Raw genomic sequence first — 18,359 nt, 5'->3', positions numbered from 1 at the left:
GGCTTCTGATGTTTCAGACCAGGAATTCACCTGAAGAGGCAGAGTGGGACAAAGTTACACTGTAATCCCATGATTTTTGGGAGCTATAGAGTTGATACATTAGGCTTTTCCTGATTGGGACAGTGTACTTTAAAAAAAAAAAAAAAGCACTGGAAGTGTATTAGGCTGTGCTGGCAGCAGAAACAGAAGCTGGGTCATGAATATTTTGTGGTTTACAGTGAGTTTGGGTGCGCACCCCTCTGCATCACATAGATACGATGTGCATTTATTTGCTGGATGTTAAAAGAGGATCGTTTACTGCAATTAGACCAAAAATAATCCATGTTCAAAGTCACTTTGTGTATCCTACCAACAGTAACTCAAAGAACCATACAACAAAGACCATCTCTGAACCTACAGCACCTCGAACCAAATGGGCAACAGCTACAGTAGACCACACTGGATGCCACTTCTGCCACTTTATTAAGTACCCTAATAAAGTGATTGATGATTGTAAATGCCCCGCTGCCAGTCAAACAAAATAGAGCAATGTCACTGTTCCGGAATCGGTCATCAGTGTCCTTGTCTGCAACTCAGTGAGGTCTTACAGTTCATACACTGCCACAGCAGAATATTACTATAGTTAGCTCAGGACAGGACAACAGCAGTGATGAGGGGCTGCTGTTATTCCCACAGCAGGAATGAACAGCATAGTGTGTTTTACTCCACAGCCCTACCATGCGCTTGTGTCTCTCCATTGTTGGCCTGAATCACTGCTGTGGCTCAGTGCCACATCTATAGTTACATCACACACACACACACATCTTACTATATAAGGAAGTTTGACGAAAAAAGAAAGACATTTGTGACTCAGTGACTGCAGCAGGGGACAAACGGTGGATTAGGGTTAGCTTAAATGCAGACCTTTCTGTATGGAGCTTGCATGTTCTCCCCTTTGGTACTCTGGTCTCCTCCCACAGTCCAAATAACATGCAGGGGTTGACGCTCTAAAGTGACCGCAGGTGTGGATGTGAGAGTGGATGGTTGTTTGTCACTATGTGTGGGCCCTGCGATCGACTGGCGACATGTTCAGAACGTACCTTTTGTCGTATGTCAGATGAGGTTGGCTCCAGCGGCCCTGGACCCTCATGTAGAGGTTAAAGCGGTACACAATGACTGAATGTGTCGAGGTATGAGACACAGTCACCTGGCTGCTTCTGCCCTCATTTCTTTGCTCTCATCCACACTCAGTGTCGCAACTATCCACTTCCTTTTCTCTTATTTTTTGTGTGTCACAGAAGAAGGAAAGCAACGATCAGCAGAGGATGTCATGGCAGTGCTGTGGGGTGCTCAGAGGTTTCTGCAGAGAGGCTTTTACAGCAACAGTTGCAGCTGGAGGAATGGAGAGAAATAACGCACAGTACGAAATTTATTGCTGCGCCACTGCTCTGTTGTACTTACTGAGGGCTGGTTTTAGCGCTGACAGTGTTAGCATCGTGATGCAGATGACAGTGGAGTGCAGTGTGCTCACGAGCTGCTGCAGACGTTTCTCTGTTTGGACAGGAAAGACATACAAGTCTAAACACAGGCAGGGAAATGTGATACTTTTGTCAAGTTGAGTTAGAGCTCGTCAAAGGTTAGTTTGTTAATGTTTGTTGTAGTTGCTCTGTGCATGTTGTGTGTGTGCATGTGTGCGCTCCAGGTTTGGATTTCAACACAACATCCCAGAGGACACATTAGCCTGAGGCCCTGAGAACATACTGAAAGCCAACATGATGCATTTCTTAGACAGCCAGTAAAGACACACACACACACACACACACACAGGTTTGCACAGCTAGTCTTCTTAGGACTCTGCATTGATTTTCCATTCATTTTCACAACCTTAACCATGACCAGTTAATTCCTTAACCTAACCATACCCTAACCACAATACAAATCTTAGCTTTTAACTTTATCAGTTCCGCAAAAATGAGGTTCTGCCTCTTTCAGACCAGGTTTTGGTCTCCATGAGGACTTCTGGGCACTTCGACTCACACGTGATGGAGTGAATGCATGCACCCATACACATGCACATACATCCTTTACTCCTCATTCATTCACACCCAGGTGATCTGTCCCCTACTCTCAACATATCATTTTTACCCCCACTTTAGTTTTGTGAATGAAATGCCACTCAGGAACACATTGCAAATAATGCAACAGCCCTCATGAGTTTGTTTTTTTTGTTGCTTGTGAGGCTGCAAAAGGAGAGGTCACCAGTATGAACTGGCTGCATCACATATCCTTTACAAGGCTTCATGGTCTTAGTTACAAATATTCATTAGTATGTGCTAGAGGTGCTACAACGTATTTGTACTCCGGTATGCGAGAAATCACCGGTCAGATCTTTCGTCTGGACTTCGTGTGGATTAAGTTATGATTTCTGGCTTTGTGGTTTTATCTGTACATTCATTAAACTCGGACTGTGAGTCCAGTAAGTAGGAATGGTTTGAGGGAATCAACCAGTCACTGTACCTTGGCCACTGAGCCAGGCTGGCAGCAGTGATTTATGAAGCCATTTGAAACGTATGGAAAGTTGTCATGTACAAAATTAAAGGAATGCTTCACAGACCCTTTTGCTCACCAAAATGTCATTATCAGTTTGGCAGAAAAGTGGAAGAAATGTAGGAGAAAAGTGGCTTATGAATAATTGATTCTGAACAAAAGAATAAATGCATTAACGCACAGTTAGCCTCCCCCAGGCGTTTAATCCACTTCCTGACTGGTTTCCCTTCTGACAATTGGACATTAAGAAGATGACTGACAGCTCATTTTAAAAAAGGGGGCTACTAACGTTAACCATCCTTCAAAGTACGCATCATAGCAATTTTTTTTTCATAACCTATTTGTATTACTTTCAAGATTAGACGGATAGAGAGTGTTTGAAAATGACACAATATAGTAAATAGTGAAAATTCTAGATGTGTTCCAGTAAAGTGATTGAGATATTTATACAGTATGGTTATTTTAGCATTGCTAAACAAACAAATCTAATGATGGCCTAAGACTTTTGCATAGTTCTGACTCTGAGTATAACATAGATAGAAGATATTGCACTGAGAGGAGGCTGTGGTGCTGCATCCTGCTGCTTAGTCTCATTTCTGTCTCTCTCTTTCACTTTCCGTTTGTGTGTGTGTGTGTGTGTGACAGAGATGGAGCAGACTTGCATTATGTTTTGACAGGGACTGAATCCCAGGCAGTGCACGGCAAAGTACAGAGAAGATATTGACTCCAGAGTGAAGGCTTCAGCCTCTGCAGAGAAGCACACACATGTGTGATGTAGCACCGTGAAGCTCTTCTCCGACTGATACCACACATTTCTCACAAGTAGATGCTCAGTGAGCAGCGTTAACATGGACATGCACATACAGGGTCATGAATAAATCACGATACATGTTTATATATGTACACACAGCTAAAATATAAATGCAACACTTTTGTTTTGTTCCCAAGTAAAAGATGTAAAATTTCCTATTTCCTGTTGCATTGTGTTGTGTGAAAGAGCGGCACATTTCAGAGCGGCCTTTTATTGTGAGCTGTCCAATGCACACCTGTGCAATTATCATCCAGTAAATGGATTATTGTAGTAACGGTGTAGTGCTCACTTATTCAGATTCTAACAACGTTTTAGACCAAATGTGAGCATAAAGGAAATCTTACATAATTTACTTCAGTTAAAGGACTTTGGGAGCCAAAACAAAAGCTTTGTGTTTATATGTTTGTTGAGGGTGTAATGAAAGAATACGCAGTTCAAAGCTGAGCAGCCACTAAATTCCACTCTTTTGTTTCCCTTCTGTGATCAACAGGAAACGAAGCCCATCTGCATCCAGGGATCCAAACCAAAAATACGACCAAAGGGAGGGGGGTGACCACTCACAGTATGCCCCGACGGACGGCGGCATGCCCAGATCACCGTCCGACTATGGGGATGGGGACCCTCGGCGGGCTCCGCGGGGCCCACACATGTACCCAGATGTGGATGCGGCACGGATGGGCTATCGGGACCGACGGGGCCCTGGGCGCTGGCACTCGCAGGAATACCCACTGGACCAGGACCTAGATGGACCGCCCAGTGAGTATGACCTCCAGCAGCAGCGCCAGGAGGAATTCCAGGCACGCTATCGCAGTGACCCCAACCTGGCACGATATCCAGTGAAGCCACAGCCCTATGAAGAGCAGATGAGGATGCACGCTGAGGTGGGACGTCTGAGGCACGAGCGTCGACACAGTGATGTCTCCCTGGCTTACACAGAGCAGGGTGACCCTGGTCCCATTCGGCTGTCACGACAGCATCTCACCGAGCGCCGGCCGCCTATGGTGGGAGAGCGCTCCTACTCTGTTGACCGTTCCTCCCCGGGGCCTATGGGCCCTGGTCTTGGAGGTCACAGAACCTCCAACCGCAGTCCCCCAACTCCGCACCGCAGCCCAGTGCTGGGTGACCGATCGGGGGACCTGCGGAGAGGCGACCTGGGCATTGGTGGGGATCCTATGCGGAGGCAACAACACCACTTGGACCCCAGTTCGGCTGTCCGCAAAACCAAGAGGGAGAAGATGGAGAGCATGCTGAGGAATGACTCTCTCAGCTCGGACCAGTCAGAGTCAGTGCGCCCGCCACCCCCCAAACCCCACAAAACCAAAAAGGGAGGGAAGATGCGGCAGGTGTCACTGAGCAGCTCAGAGGAGGAGCTGGCCACCACGCCGGAGTACACCAGCTGTGAGGATGTGGAGATAGAGAGTGAGTCAGTCAGTGAGAAAGGTAGGAGCCACCAGCCTTTTTCTGTCTTTGCATAGCTTTCTTTAGCATTTACTGTATAGAATACAAACAGCTCAGATGCTTTTTCATGCACATATCAAGACACTTTCTAGTCACAAAGTATTGTTTGGAAAGTCAGAGTTCATTAAATAATCATTATATTATTCATGTTGTCTTATGTTGATATTAATTTTGATGTGATTTCTGCAGCTGTTGACCCAGATATAACCCACAGAACCCCCTGTCCACAGTCTGTATATGTGCTACGTATGTTTGAATGTTGTATGTTTGAACGTTTGTATGTGTATTTTTATGTTTAGGGCTCATTATTTTTGGTTAAAATCAAAGTAATAGTAATAGTAGTAATTGAGTTATTCACAAAAAAGATCATTTTTTTATCATTAAGATTTTTTTTCCTCACCATTTATTTTCTCATGACAAATAATTCAGGTCTCTATTGTGTGTGTGGCCACCTTTGCTTCTTGACAGTGATTTTGAAAAGAAACCTGAAAATAATGAGCCTTATATTTTGTGTTTGTTATCTGAGACTTCACTCTAACAGCTCCAGCACCTTTGAGGAGGAGGCTTGTCAACACATGAGCCAGATATGTTCCAGTGTGAATGTGTGGTTTGTGTTTTCAAATGAATGTTATGCTGCCGCTCTCAAGGCTCTCAAGTGTGCGGTGGGTCCTGCCGCCGCTGCTTCACATGATCAGTCGGCTCTAATGTGCAGTGTTACATAACTGACTGACATACGGTAGCAGGGAGAAGTCAGGGGTGTTGGATGTGTTGTAAAACAAGATGAAATGCATAAACAGCAGTTATTCAGTGTATTTTACTGAGTAGAATGATTGGATGCTATTAGAAAAGGGTAATACATGTGCAGAGGCTGAGCATATGTTTCCTGCAGTTAGCTCTGAACATCTGACTGTCTGCTGGCCCTATAGATGTGTTATGCTCGGCATTGGCTTTGCCTGTCTTGCTTCTTGACTAAAAATTGGACATCAGATTGGTCAAGAGAAGCGGAAAAGTTCAAATAAACAGTCAGAGTGACTGAATTAAATGGCACTTTGCATATAATCAAACTCAAAAGTGATCGGTTAGCTTCTTCACTGCTCACCTGCTTGACAGCCGTCATAATTGCGTGGATTGATTATGGCGTCAGAACATTAATTGCAGCAACGTTTACCTAAGGAACGTCAAAAAACACCAAAGTGAAAGGAAGGAGGAGCAGCAGCAGCTGACAAATGGAGGAATACAAGATGATAGGAGAGAAGTATAGTAGCACAGTTTGCTACACCAAAGCACCTGCCACAGGAAAATGTTTAATCTAGTGGGGAGTGGAGGGATTCAGTGGGTCTGCTCTCTTATGTAACTGTTCTCCTCGCTAAGAAAAGCTGCATCGGTGCTCCATTATTAATGTGGGAGTTTCCAGGTTTCCAGGTAGCCATGAAACAAAAATAGGAAGAAAAGCAGGCCGTTCTGAGGATCAGAGCTTCTGTTGTTTCTGTGTCTGTCTGTCTGCCTGTCTGCCTCCTCCACAGGTCAGGGAAGGGGAAAACTAAGCAAGCATTTCAACTATTGAACAAGAATATCTCACTATTGAACACGTGTGGCTGATTAAGCCAATTTATTTCTATGATTTCAATGTATTATCAAATATTTTTGTTAATTTATGACACGATGAACACAGTTGTGATCAGGTGCACCTAGGGAGGTTCTGAAAATTCGACTTAAAACCCTTGTCGTTTTGTGCACTCAAAGTACACTAAGACAGCAGAATGGAGATCGACGTGTAATAGTCTGAGTGTTCATATCACCGTATAAATTCTTAATAATATTATATACTATCTCAAACTGCTAACAAGATATTATATTACTACCTATATGTATTAGTGCATCAAGTGCAACACCCGAAATTGTATAGATTAGTATTTCAGCTGAGCTAGATTTTGGAGCTGTTTAAAAAAAAATTGTATTGTATACAGTAGAGTCACTGTCACTCTAATATGCTGACACGATGGAGTCTTAATGCACTGTAACATGCAAACGTGCACTGTTTAATAATCTTCTGCAGAGAACATGAATGAGAAAAGGCAGAAAAAAACTAGGCCAACTAAGCACAGAACATCAATTTTAATTGCATGTGAGGCCAAAGTGGAGGATAATGAAAGAGAGAGCAGAAAGCACCTTTTATGTGGCCCGTCAGCATCTGGGGGTTTGTGCACTCAGCTTGACTGGGTCAAATCAGGAGATGGGTGTGCCGCGGTAGACTAAGCAGGAGGCATGTCAATGCTCTCAGAATCTCCGACACCCTGCTGGGGGCCTATGAGGAAGATGTGATAGCAAGGAGGGGGGAAAGCAAAGGGAGGAGGAGACTGGAGGAGAGAGGGTGTGCCCGCTGTAATGGGCCTGGCTCGTGCCTGCGAGCACTAGAGACTGATTTATCACGATGGCCTCTCCCTGTGTTTTCCTCTTTATTGATCCCCCTGACATGCAGTCTCATAATTGTGCCGAACAGACAGAAAAGGAGAGTCTGGCTGAGTAACTACAGCAGAGAGGTGGACATTGTGTCGTGACAGCCTGCATTACGGCCTCATTAATGGCTTTTGCGTGTAGTTTTTGCACCGCAGTAAGTCTGTTGAAGTTTTAGTTTGCATTTGGTCTTTGACAAAAACAAAACAACGTTATGAATTTAACCTACGGCCTACACTGCTGTTGTTATTTGTATAGCAATAAATCGAAGTTAGTTAACCTTTTATTTTGACAAGAATAAGTTTAGCATGACACTTTCTCACCTTCCTAACATGATGACTGTTTAAATGTACACACTGTTTCGCCCTTAAACCCCCCCCCGTTCTTGCCCCTTGAATTGTAGTAAAAACAGCATCAATAATTAATGATCCAATTAATAGTTTACACTGGTTTTTATTGAGCTGTCAAAGTGATGGAGAGCCTGCTGGTGGTGAACTCCACCACTGCCTGTGCTCTGCCTTTGCCCTGAATCAGCACTTTGTGGGGCCTCGGAGCCGGGGCGAAACGGCAGGGCCGGGCACAGACTGCTGATGCTCACAATTTATAGCCGTGATGAGTTTCCTGCTCCCTGAAAAACCACACAGTGCCTCGCCGGGGATCAGTGCCCAATTGTGGTGTGCCACTGTTAATAAAGCTTCGGGGAAATAAAGGGGAGAGGCTAAACGCGCCTCCATGCTGGCGCCCACTCAAAAACCGTCTTTGATAGACACTGAGAGTGAACAGTGAGGGTGCTGCTGCAGGTGGGGGGGTATGAGGGGCAGAAGGGCAGGCACAGGTGGAGGTGAAGCTGTGATTGATGTAGCCCTGAGATAGAATCTTATTTCAGCTTGTTAGAGCTACTTATAATGCATTTATTTATTTATTTACTGGTGGCTTTCAAGCACCCTCTCTACTAGTTCAAAAACTAGTCAATAAACATTATTTTATGAAAGGCTAATCTTTTAGTCCAGGCTTCAGCAACTGAACAGGCTTAAAATCATCGGTCCTCCAGCTCCAAAACAGACTGGTAAATGAAAACCTCTCACTGTCTCAATGTAGGCCCTAAGTTGTGTGAACTATTGCAGCCAGATTAGGTAAGTGTCTTCGTCAGTGAAGAGCGTGTAGCACTCTGAACTGTGCTCTGGTGTTTTTTGCAGCTGACAGGAAGGCAACTTGGAGGCAAAGAGGGTAATGACTGTTGTCAGCTGTTAGTTAGAGGTCCGCAGAGGGCAAATCCCATCTGGGAGCATCCATAATGTTTCATCACACTGCATAACGGTGTACAGTAAGTAGTTTTAGTGAGCACATCCTGATTGCACAGACTGATGGATGGACTCCGAGCAGAGAGAAGGAGCAGGCCCTGACTTTTTTTTAGTAACAACTATGAAAGTGAAGAACATTAAAAATGTGCAAATGTCTTAAGAGGTTATTTTGCTTCGGCAAGCAGGGATATAAATAGTGATTAAGTGCATGTTTTGATGGACAATCAAATGATGCCAAAGTGCATTGATGCTAAAGGTGAGACATCTTAGTCTCAGCCAGTGACTCAATAAAACAGACTTTGAACAAGGTATTGATCCCTGCGTTTTTCCAGATGTGCAGGCCAGTCTTGCCCGTCATCGACCCACGTTGATGCAGATTCTTTTGTTTCCCCTTCTGCTTGACCTGTGCGTGCTCCAGTCTACCATGACCACGTCCTTTACACTCAGAATCGTATAGAGTCTATTTTTATGTCTTTCCATCAGACCTGCCTGATTTCCCTGGGATTGAATCCTTGGTCAGATAATGCCTGAAGGTTGGTTGCCCTGTATAAATCCATTAGGTTCTACAGCTCTTTGCAGGTTTATTGAAGTGTGGCAAATGTGATGTATATTGCTCAGGGGCTGCAAAAACATAGTGTTTTTTTTTTTTTAGACAACCTTGCCTGAGCCTGCGGCTCCACGGTTCACTACAGCTGCGTACATTCATGCAAGTACACAGTAACATCAGCACAAGTGCAGTGCCAGTGTCTGCTGAATGCCAGTCAGCACCAACATAGGCTTTTCTGCAGTGTTTAAACACTTCTAACAAGTCATTTCATTTTATTGTAAAATGACTCGACCAGTGTCGGAGAATAACATTTAAATGCCCATCACCTTTACATGGGATGTAAGAGGCAGAGATTTGCCAACATTTAACGTCTCAAGACAAAAAAGTCAAAGCAGCCCCCCCCCTCACTCTCTCACAACTACTCCCTTAATGGGAATCTTAGCGCCACCTTTGGATCCAATGTGTTTTTTTTTTTTTTTCCAGTCCTTTTAATTAGCTTGGAATATTAAGCCTCTTAATCAAATTGAAAGTGCTCTCCATCGCTCTGCTCTCTGCATTCACATGGGGGAAACAAATCCTGTGTGATGGCAAAGTTGTGCTTTCTGTCAGATCGAATGATGACAGTGAGTTTCAAATTCTTCTTTTTTTTTTTTTTTGGTCTGTGACTTGTGATTGAAGCATCACATCTGCTGCAAGAGATAAGGCTGCAGTTTTTGACTCCCCCCTCTGTCTTTTACATTCCAGCTGCAATGATGAAAGAAGTAAAAAAAAAAACCCAGCAACAACTTAAGTCCCATTTCTTAAGGCTGTGTCCACTGATGCCACTACAGAAGTTGTAATCAGAGCCTTGGTTCAGTTTTGACTGAGGTCAGTTAAGGCCGCGTGGCTTCTGAATCCACAGTTAAACACGTCGGCTCCCTTGTGCGGATGCAGCTACTGTAGGATGAGATAGCGGCGTGCTATTTTCTGCTCGTGTCTGCGGATTTGAACTCTGAGTCATACCGTTTTCTGTGGAAATAGGGTTAATAATGGAACAACGATGTGTTTCAGCAAATGAACCAAAGGAAGTAGCTGTCAAAACATTTGAAATGACTCGCCGTCAGCACATTTACAAGGAGGATTTTTCTTATACAATGTTCTAGTGTAACACGGTATGACAGTAGTGGAACACTGCAGAGGACCTCGTGGATCCTTTTCCTGGGATTTCTAGCAGGGAATTGTCAAAACTGATAGTCCTGTGGCCAGAGAATGCACACTCAGTCCTTTCCTTACCGTGCGGCGTTTGAGGCGCTCAATTGATATTGATCCTTCATGTGTTATTGTCTGAGCTGCATGTTTCTCTCTCCACAGGGATCATAGAGTTGCACACCATGACCGCAATCTGAGTTGAAGGCAGTATGTGTGAGCGTGTTTGGATGTCCAGTTTTGTCCTGAAAGACTATTATGTTCATATGTGCGTTAATGTATGTACGTCATGGTTTGTGGTGTCCTCACTGGTCCCTCTTGCTGTCCTCTCTTGTGTATGTACGCCCTCACCCCTCCCACCACCTTACAGGAGATTTGGATGGCCATTGGTGGGACCATGCGTCTTGGCATAGCAGCGAGGCCTCCCCAATGTCTTTGGTGAGACATGTGGAGCCCTGCCTTGACCCCGTCCCTTCTGCCCCTTCTCCCCAGTCTCTCTCTCTCTCTCTCCCTCTCTCCCTGTCTCTCTCCTCTCCCCAGCCCCCTCTCCTTGAGTCTTTTGTCATTTCATGTTTCCTTCGTTTTATTTACACCTTTGCATGTTGTTTTTCTGTTTTTCTTTCTGTTTTTATCCCACACCTGTAGGGGACAGTCAAAGGGGAAAAAGAAAAACTATTGAGCAGGCATTTATGTCTGAGCCGACACACACCTTATCTGAGAGGCAAAAGAAAATGGTGCGCTTTGGGGGACACTCATTTGAAGAGGACTTGGCATGGTGTGAACCGCAGGTTAAAGACTCGGGAGTTGATACGTGCAGTAGCACTACCCTAAACGAGGAGCATAGCCATAGTGAGAAGGTACTGAGACAATCTAGCCTGCATTTTCTTATTATTATTTATGACCTACCCATCCAGTCTTTGTTTGCTTTGTCACTAAGTGTAAATAGGTCAGATGTTTGTTATCTTTTTTCTTTTTTCCTTTTCCTTTTTTTTTGTTTTGGATTTTATTTGACATTGTATAAATTGATTTCTCTTGCGATTCCGTTCCTTTTTATTTTTCGGTTACTTTTGGCTCCACCTCCTTTGCTTGGTGTTGCCTAAAAAGTCTTTTGGGGGCACCCTCTTTGCTTGCTACCTGTACTTGCTGTTTTTGCTCCCCAAACAGAAACTACAAACCTTACAGTAGTTGATAGAGAAAAGCATTGATACACAACCTCTCTGTTTGTCATGGCACACGGGAATGTGGGTCTCTCCTAGTTTGCATGCTCGTTCTCCTTCGTATGTTGTGTTCTTGCTCTGCAGCGGTCCTGTTTAGTGCTGTAGGAACACCTTTACTCAGGCCCGTCCCTCACACTCTGCTGCCCTACCCCACAGCACCCAGTCCAGTCAGAACCCGCTCCCTGCCAAACTTTCCATTCACTTCTACAGCAAAACTCAAATTATTAGAAAAGCACAATACAGGGAAGATTGGACTTGTTTTGCACCAAAATAAAACATTTGTTTTTCTTTTTTCCCTTCCACTGCAGCATCTGTGATTTCACCCTATCTGTGTCTTATGGCTTTATTCTGTGCTTTTCTGTTTTTCATCTTTCTGAAGCCTCATGGTCTACCTCATTGGTTCTTGTGCCATAGATGGTCCTTTCCCCCCTTCTTCATTGTCTGCTTTCCCCTCACTACTCCACTTGATGGTGATGTGTGTGGTGAAGCACCAGACTGTGAAACCGATCTTCCAGCTCCAGTTTGAAGAGCTGGTTTGAGGAGGAGTGCACTGGCTGCTTGCTTTACTCTGCATGGGGCACTGCATGAAGCTCACTCCACCTTCACACTGACAGGTTCACACAAGCTCTGGGGAAAAAACATGCAACAGTAACGTGACGTTGGAAGTTTTAGTTGTGTTTTGTTTTTTCTCTGATTGCTCTTTGGATGACAACATTCCTTCATTCCAAAGAATCAATAAATCACCAGAGTTTGTGTGAACTTCCTTTTCCCTAAGTGAATTAATTCTACCCCCATGCCCTCCTTTCACTATGAATTTCACTAAGTTGTGTGCTTTGATCTTAAGTGATCAAACCCAAGTGGATGAGTTGTTAAACGAAAGGTGTGTTGTTGCTCTAACCTTGTAGCACCCGGTGACGTGGCAGCCGTCCAAAGATGGAGATCGTCTAATAGGACGTATTTTGCTCAACAAGCGAATGAAAGATGGAAGCGTGCCTCGAGACTCAGGAGCTCTGCTTGGTCTGAAGGTACGTTCTTTAACCTTACACTGAATGTTTCACATGAATAATAAAAAAGAATCAGGAACCCAGATGTGTATTATTATGAATGATAGAATGGTTGTAATTACTCAACAATAGATGTCTCATTTTCTCTCGAGTTGTCCCTCTGTATCAATGTTCTTTAGTATTGTGATTATATTCCTCATGAATATTCATGAGCATCATTTGTTATTGAGCACTATAATATTCTATACGCACTTACATTCCACTCATTTAGCGAACTTCTCTGAGCCTCTCAGTGGAATGGAGTCAGACCAGATTCAGTTTCACCGACAAAATTGAAATATTATTTTATCCGTGCAGATATTAACGGATAAGATAGTGCTTATGTATTAAAGGGGATGCCGCCTTTGTCACTTTGTTACGCCCCTTAACTTTGGAACACACTCCCCTTAGATATCAGCTCACTAGATATTTTTAAAAGAAGACTTCAAACTGGTCCCTTCAAGAGTCTAGCCTTTTCCGATTTTATTCCACCCTGTGTTCGATTTTATTGTTTTATTTGCATCTTTTGATTCATTTCAAAGTTAAAACAGGGTTTTGACTTTTTGACTTTAGACTTTTCCTTTTCAGTCCACCCTGTGTTGTGTTTTATTGTTGCATTTGCTTTTTAAATGTTATTTTCCTGTTATTGTGCAGCACTTTGAGCTGCAAAAGGTGCAATACAAATAAAGTAATAATATAATAAGTATTATTAATAAGTTAATAATAAATAGTACCATTACAGTAGCACGTGTTTACTTATACTTATACCATATTATTACGTACAGCGTTTATCTATCGAGTTAAACCCACAAGTTTGTAACTTTACTGCAGTCACTGCATTGCTAAATCATTTGAAATATTTCCTGTTATTGGTTTTCCTTCTCTTCTAGTTATTGCATGAATCTGTGTGGGTGTGGGGGGGTACACACTGGTTTAATAATAATAATCAAGATTATTTAATTATGAAGAATTCCAGAGAAACCTATAGTAGGCTGTGAGGAAAGAGAAGCGTAAGCAGCAAGGAGGGGAAAAAAATCATTACTGATTGAATGAGCGTCCTGAAATGGTATGTTTGTGTCTGCTCATTGCCTCGGCACGTTTCTGTCTGCTCAGCAGCAGCCAACCAGCTCGACCGCTCAGCCTGTCAATCCATCAGTGAGGCTGCCAGCCTTGCCCTCACTGACTGTCTTCCTCTCTCTCTCGCTTCCTTCATTTTCAATCCTCCTCCTCCTCCTCTCTCTCTCTTTCTCTCTCTCTGGCTCCTGGTTGTTACATAAAGCCATTTCATTTAGCAGACTTCCCTAAGCTCCTTTGTATGTTGGCATTCAGCTGCCATTAAGAGGGATTTTTATTTGTATGATGCCCATGTAAGCTGAGCAGAGTGGAGCACAGCAGCTCAGAACTGTACAATACAGCCCTCGCCCACAGCTCTGCACGGAGTTACAGAGCAGCACCAGAGTGTGTCTCTGGGGAAAAAAAAAACAATAGCTGTGGACATTTTAAAAAAAAAAGAAGAAGAAGAAAAAAAGTGATGCACTTTCATCAGTGAACCTCCCCTCTCAGTGTTTTTTATTGAGGATTCACCTGCAGGCAAGACCTAATTCAGTGTCTTCTGCAAGCTGCAGCAAACATGCTGCACCTTCGTAGGTAACATGGTCAGCCAGTGTCGTGGTCACATTTACTTCACACATGTCAACAATGTTATTGTTGACTTTCAAACCTCTTAATGGTTTGGCACCATCTTACCTGTCAGAACTTCTTTGTCTTCATGCTCCATCCCGAGCTCTGAGGTCTGCTTTTAGATGTACCAAATTCCTGACTAAAAACCCGGAGAGATTGGACCTTTTGTGTAGCTGCCCCTGAACTTTGGAACGGGTTACCCACGGAAATTAAATCTGCCCTCACCATTGAACATTTTAAAATTGCTTTTAAAGACCCACCTCTTCTCTTTAGCCTTCACCTCAGGATAAAAATAGTAAACCCAGACACTTCTATGTAGTTTTTACCCTTTTACGATTCTATTGTGTCACTATTTTACCATTTTATTTCAATATAATGTTTTATACCTTTTATGTTGCTGTGAAATTATGCTCTAGAAATAAACGTGACTTGACTTCTAATCCTGTCCCATCTCTACTTCTACAGGTGGTGGGAGGCAAGATGACAGAATCTGGTAGACTTTGTGCTTTCATCACTAAAGTGAGAAAAGGAAGTCTAGCAGACACTGTTGGACACCTCAGACCAGGTATAACAGTAAAACAATAAAAAAAAAAAGTCACGTGCATGAACGTTTGTAGCATTGCATGTGATTTCTGTGGTGTTTGATTTTCTGCAGGTGACCAGGTGCTGGAGTGGAATGGGAAGCTTTTACAAGGAGCCACATTTAAAGAAGTTTACAATATCATACTAGAATCCAAGCCGGAGCCGCAGGTGGAGCTGGTGGTCTCACGGCCTATAGGGTGAGAGCTCATAATTAACAGACATTGCTCCTGGTGGTATAGAGTATAGTAAGTTGCCTCCGCTGGCAGTAACTTAGCAGCTTGGCTGAGTAGTGGATTTGTTGAAAATCACGTGACGTCAGTTGGAGTAAAGCCGGGACTTGGGGCCCAGGTGCATGCTGGGGTGTCTACAGGTGTGAATGGAGAGTTTTTATTGATATAAATGTACTATGAAAATTTATTTTTTCCACTTATGTCATGACATGGACAACACGTTCATCTCAAAGAAGGAATTACATCAAAATTTACACAGACCTAATCTTTTTCCCTCATTTACAGCAATTAACCGTCTTCAGCTAAACTAAATGATGGTACTAATACAAATTGTACATATAAACTGATTTTTTTTTTAATAATACTGATAAGTGGAGACATCCCTTCTTTCCTCTTCATCTTTGCATATGTGGGTATCTGTATCTGTCCTGCTTTGTGCTGGCGAGGGAGAAGCTAGATGAAGACTAATTACTACTCGTAATACTACTACTACTCAAATGAATCCTCTATTTCCCTCCTTCCCTTTCATCTCACATTCCTTTTTTTGTTTTTGTTTTTTTTCCAGAGATATTCCTAGGATACCAGACAGCACACATGCACAACTGGAATCAAGTGAGTCTTTATCTCATTAGTCTACTACATGTATTTGTTTATTCCAGCTGTCAGCCAATTAACATGAGGTTAAGAAAATGACTGCATAAGTTGCCTCTCTGGGTCTCTCCTCCCATCCTCAAGTTTCTCTTTTCTTGTGGATCTTATTAAAGCTAAAATAAAGACACAACTTTGCCACTTAATAATAATAATAATAATAATAATAATAATAATAATAATAATCTATGTCACTTGTGCCGCGTCAGGTTCGAGTTCTTTTGAGTCTCAGAAGATGGATCGTCCGTCCATCTCCGTCACATCCCCCATGAGTCCCAGTATGCTGAGGGACGCCCCCCAGTACCTGTCAGGACAGCTTTCAGTAAGTGGACATTAAGACTGCACATCAAATCCTCCTGAGATACTGTATGGTTTGATCGCTTGGGCCAGTGCTAGAGTTACAGGAGTAAAATATGTCTCATGTGCCCCAACATTGAAATGAAGTCAAAGCTTAAACTGTTGCCAGGACTATACCAGAGACAGCTTCTGTCCCTGTGCTTGTTCAGCTGGCCTTTTACCAACCCAGCACAGGACTGTAGATCAGGTTACTGTGTGTGCGTGTGTGTGTTGTCCATTATCTAGTATAAATTCCCTCTTGGGGTAAATGGGTAAAAGGCTGCATTAAAGCAAGAGATAAATCAACACTCAAATTTAGGATCCTCATGGGAAATAGCGTTAGCATCTAGGTAACACCTCTCTGACATGTTTTTCTTACAACATCAATATTTATGAGAAAAGGTGGCGGTTTGACTGCCACTACTTTACTGTATATAGTCATCCAGACCACACATGACACATCCTGTGTTGTTATTGTTTGTATTTTCTTGAGAGGGCTGACCTTGAGATCCACAAACTACTAAGAACAAAAGTAAAAAAAACACCACTGTTGTATTTTTGGAGCAGTCTTCAGTTTGTGTTCACAGGGGTGACAACAGGGGGTTAACTTCGTCGACGCCGTGACGCAAGCTCTGATGCAGAGGAGAAAAGGTCCAGAGAAGAAAGAGAGATATAATTGTTAGCCATTGACAATTTGTTCAAAGGGCCTTTGCAGAACAGAGCAGAGAAGCTCAGGGACAAGTTATCTTTGATTAGATAGAAAGAAACATAGAAGCAGAGATATAAATGAAAGGCGAGAAAACTGCTGACTTAAATCGTCTAATCGAAAGCTCCAAATGTGTGTTGTTGTGTGTACAGTGTATTGTGATTTTGTTGTTGTTGTTGTTGTTGTTTTATGGGGTTTTGGTTTTATTGCATTTTCTTTTCTGTTCTTTTTTTTTTTTTCTTTTTTGACATTTAATTTTGCTTATCCAGAGCCAAAGCCTTAGTAGAAGAACAACGCCTTTTGCCCCTAGGGTCCAGGTAATGGGTCCTGTCTGCAGGGCACAATCTCTATTTGGTCTTTGCTCATTGACTGTTGACTGGCCTCTTTTCTGTTTCCATACTTTGGGAAATGCATTCTGCAGGGAAATGGCAGCTTTGAGTTTCCCTCCCAGTGCAGTGCATTATGTCATCTTCTTCTATTTGATTTTTAGGTGTCACTGTTATGATGGCAGTTATTATAATTCATTTGAACCCATTCACATCATTATTTTTTTAGGTGGTGCATGCTCAACTAATCTGCTCAACACGTTTTAAGAGACACTCTTCCATTTTGCCCGATTTCTCGACTGTGTCCAGTCTGACCTTTGACTGACCTTTTTGTGTTTGCTAATCTTTTTGGGTATCTTCACAAAGGCAATTCAGGAGGGTGTCTCTTTCAAGTTTTTTTCTCCGAAAATGAACTTAGTGTTGTATTCTCCTTCAGTGTGACGTGAACCCAGTCCTTAAACATTGTTAAACACAACAGCCAGGACTGCCTCGTGTGCAAGTTAAAGTTGATGTCAATTAGCAGATTATGGATTATGCGTCTGGAGTGTCATGCTGCAGTGAAGAAATACCAAATTGACCCCCCCCCCATATTTTTGGAAAACAAATTGCATATCTCTTTATATTTGAGAGGTGAAAATTAAGCAAAAAATGTTGCTTTCCAAATTAACTTCAAACTAAGCAAAGCTGTAGACTTCACTTTGGGGGTCTCTTGATCTTACTATGTAAATGTCAGATTTTCTTATCTGTTTGTTATTTTGAAAAAAGAATGTACATAGATCTGATGCTGTATGCGTCATTAAATAAATGTGCTTCCGTCTTACTGCCTTGGATTCACGTGTGTCTAAACACATGCTTGTATGTTTTTGACTGGCTATATGAACTGCACAATCGGACGATGTGTCTGTCTATACGTAATCTAGACATACAGTTTCCAATCCACAGACAAACAGTATTTTCTTTTTTTGTATTTCTGATGGGCTACAAGTTCAGAGAGTTTTGAAGAACGATTTGTTTTTCAATCAGCCCCCTGCTGTCTGCTTCCGCCTACAGTACACATGTACTGACGTGACCTGAATGCCCTTTTCTTGTGTTGCTGCATGTGAAGCTGGTAGATTTAAACAGGCCAGAACTTTTTTTTTCCCATAAACATCTTCTTAAAGAAGTATGGACGACAGCTTAGAAGTTTTTGTTTCTTCTTCTCACTTCATCTACTTTCTTTAAGGCCTCTGTTGGATGTTGGATGTTTCTTCTAAGTGTCTTCCTTGGAGTCCATACTTCCGTTTTCTCCCTGCCATTGAATCCTCTTGCT

General features: G+C 42.8%; 1 protein-coding gene across 24 annotated transcripts in view; it reads left to right on the top strand.

The window, feature by feature from the left end:
- Nucleotides 1-18,359, top strand: part of rims2a (regulating synaptic membrane exocytosis 2a) — a 117,885-nt gene that overhangs the window by 54,101 nt on the left and 45,425 nt on the right. For 14 of the 24 annotated variants that reach the window (XM_044034576.1, XM_044034574.1, XM_044034565.1 and 11 more), the window contains 8 exons: nt 3,828-4,777; nt 10,928-11,139; nt 12,405-12,524; nt 14,688-14,787; nt 14,878-15,001; nt 15,600-15,646; nt 15,892-16,004; nt 16,994-17,041. In XM_044034576.1, the coding sequence (XP_043890511.1) occupies nt 3,828-4,777; nt 10,928-11,139; nt 12,405-12,524; nt 14,688-14,787; nt 14,878-15,001; nt 15,600-15,646; nt 15,892-16,004; nt 16,994-17,041 (1,714 nt within the window). Of the gene's footprint in view, nt 1-3,827; nt 4,778-10,652; nt 10,721-10,927; nt 11,140-12,404; nt 12,525-14,687; nt 14,788-14,877; nt 15,002-15,599; nt 15,647-15,891; nt 16,005-16,993; nt 17,042-18,359 lie in introns of all 24 variants that reach the window. The other 10 variants (XM_044034582.1, XM_044034581.1, XM_044034577.1 and 7 more) reach the window with 3 other exon arrangements.

This window comes from Solea senegalensis, linkage group LG9 (assembly GCF_019176455.1).
Source record: "Solea senegalensis isolate Sse05_10M linkage group LG9, IFAPA_SoseM_1, whole genome shotgun sequence".
In the NCBI taxonomy this organism is placed as follows: domain Eukaryota; kingdom Metazoa; phylum Chordata; class Actinopteri; order Pleuronectiformes; family Soleidae; genus Solea; species Solea senegalensis.
This window is presented reverse-complemented; position numbering and strand designations above follow the sequence as displayed.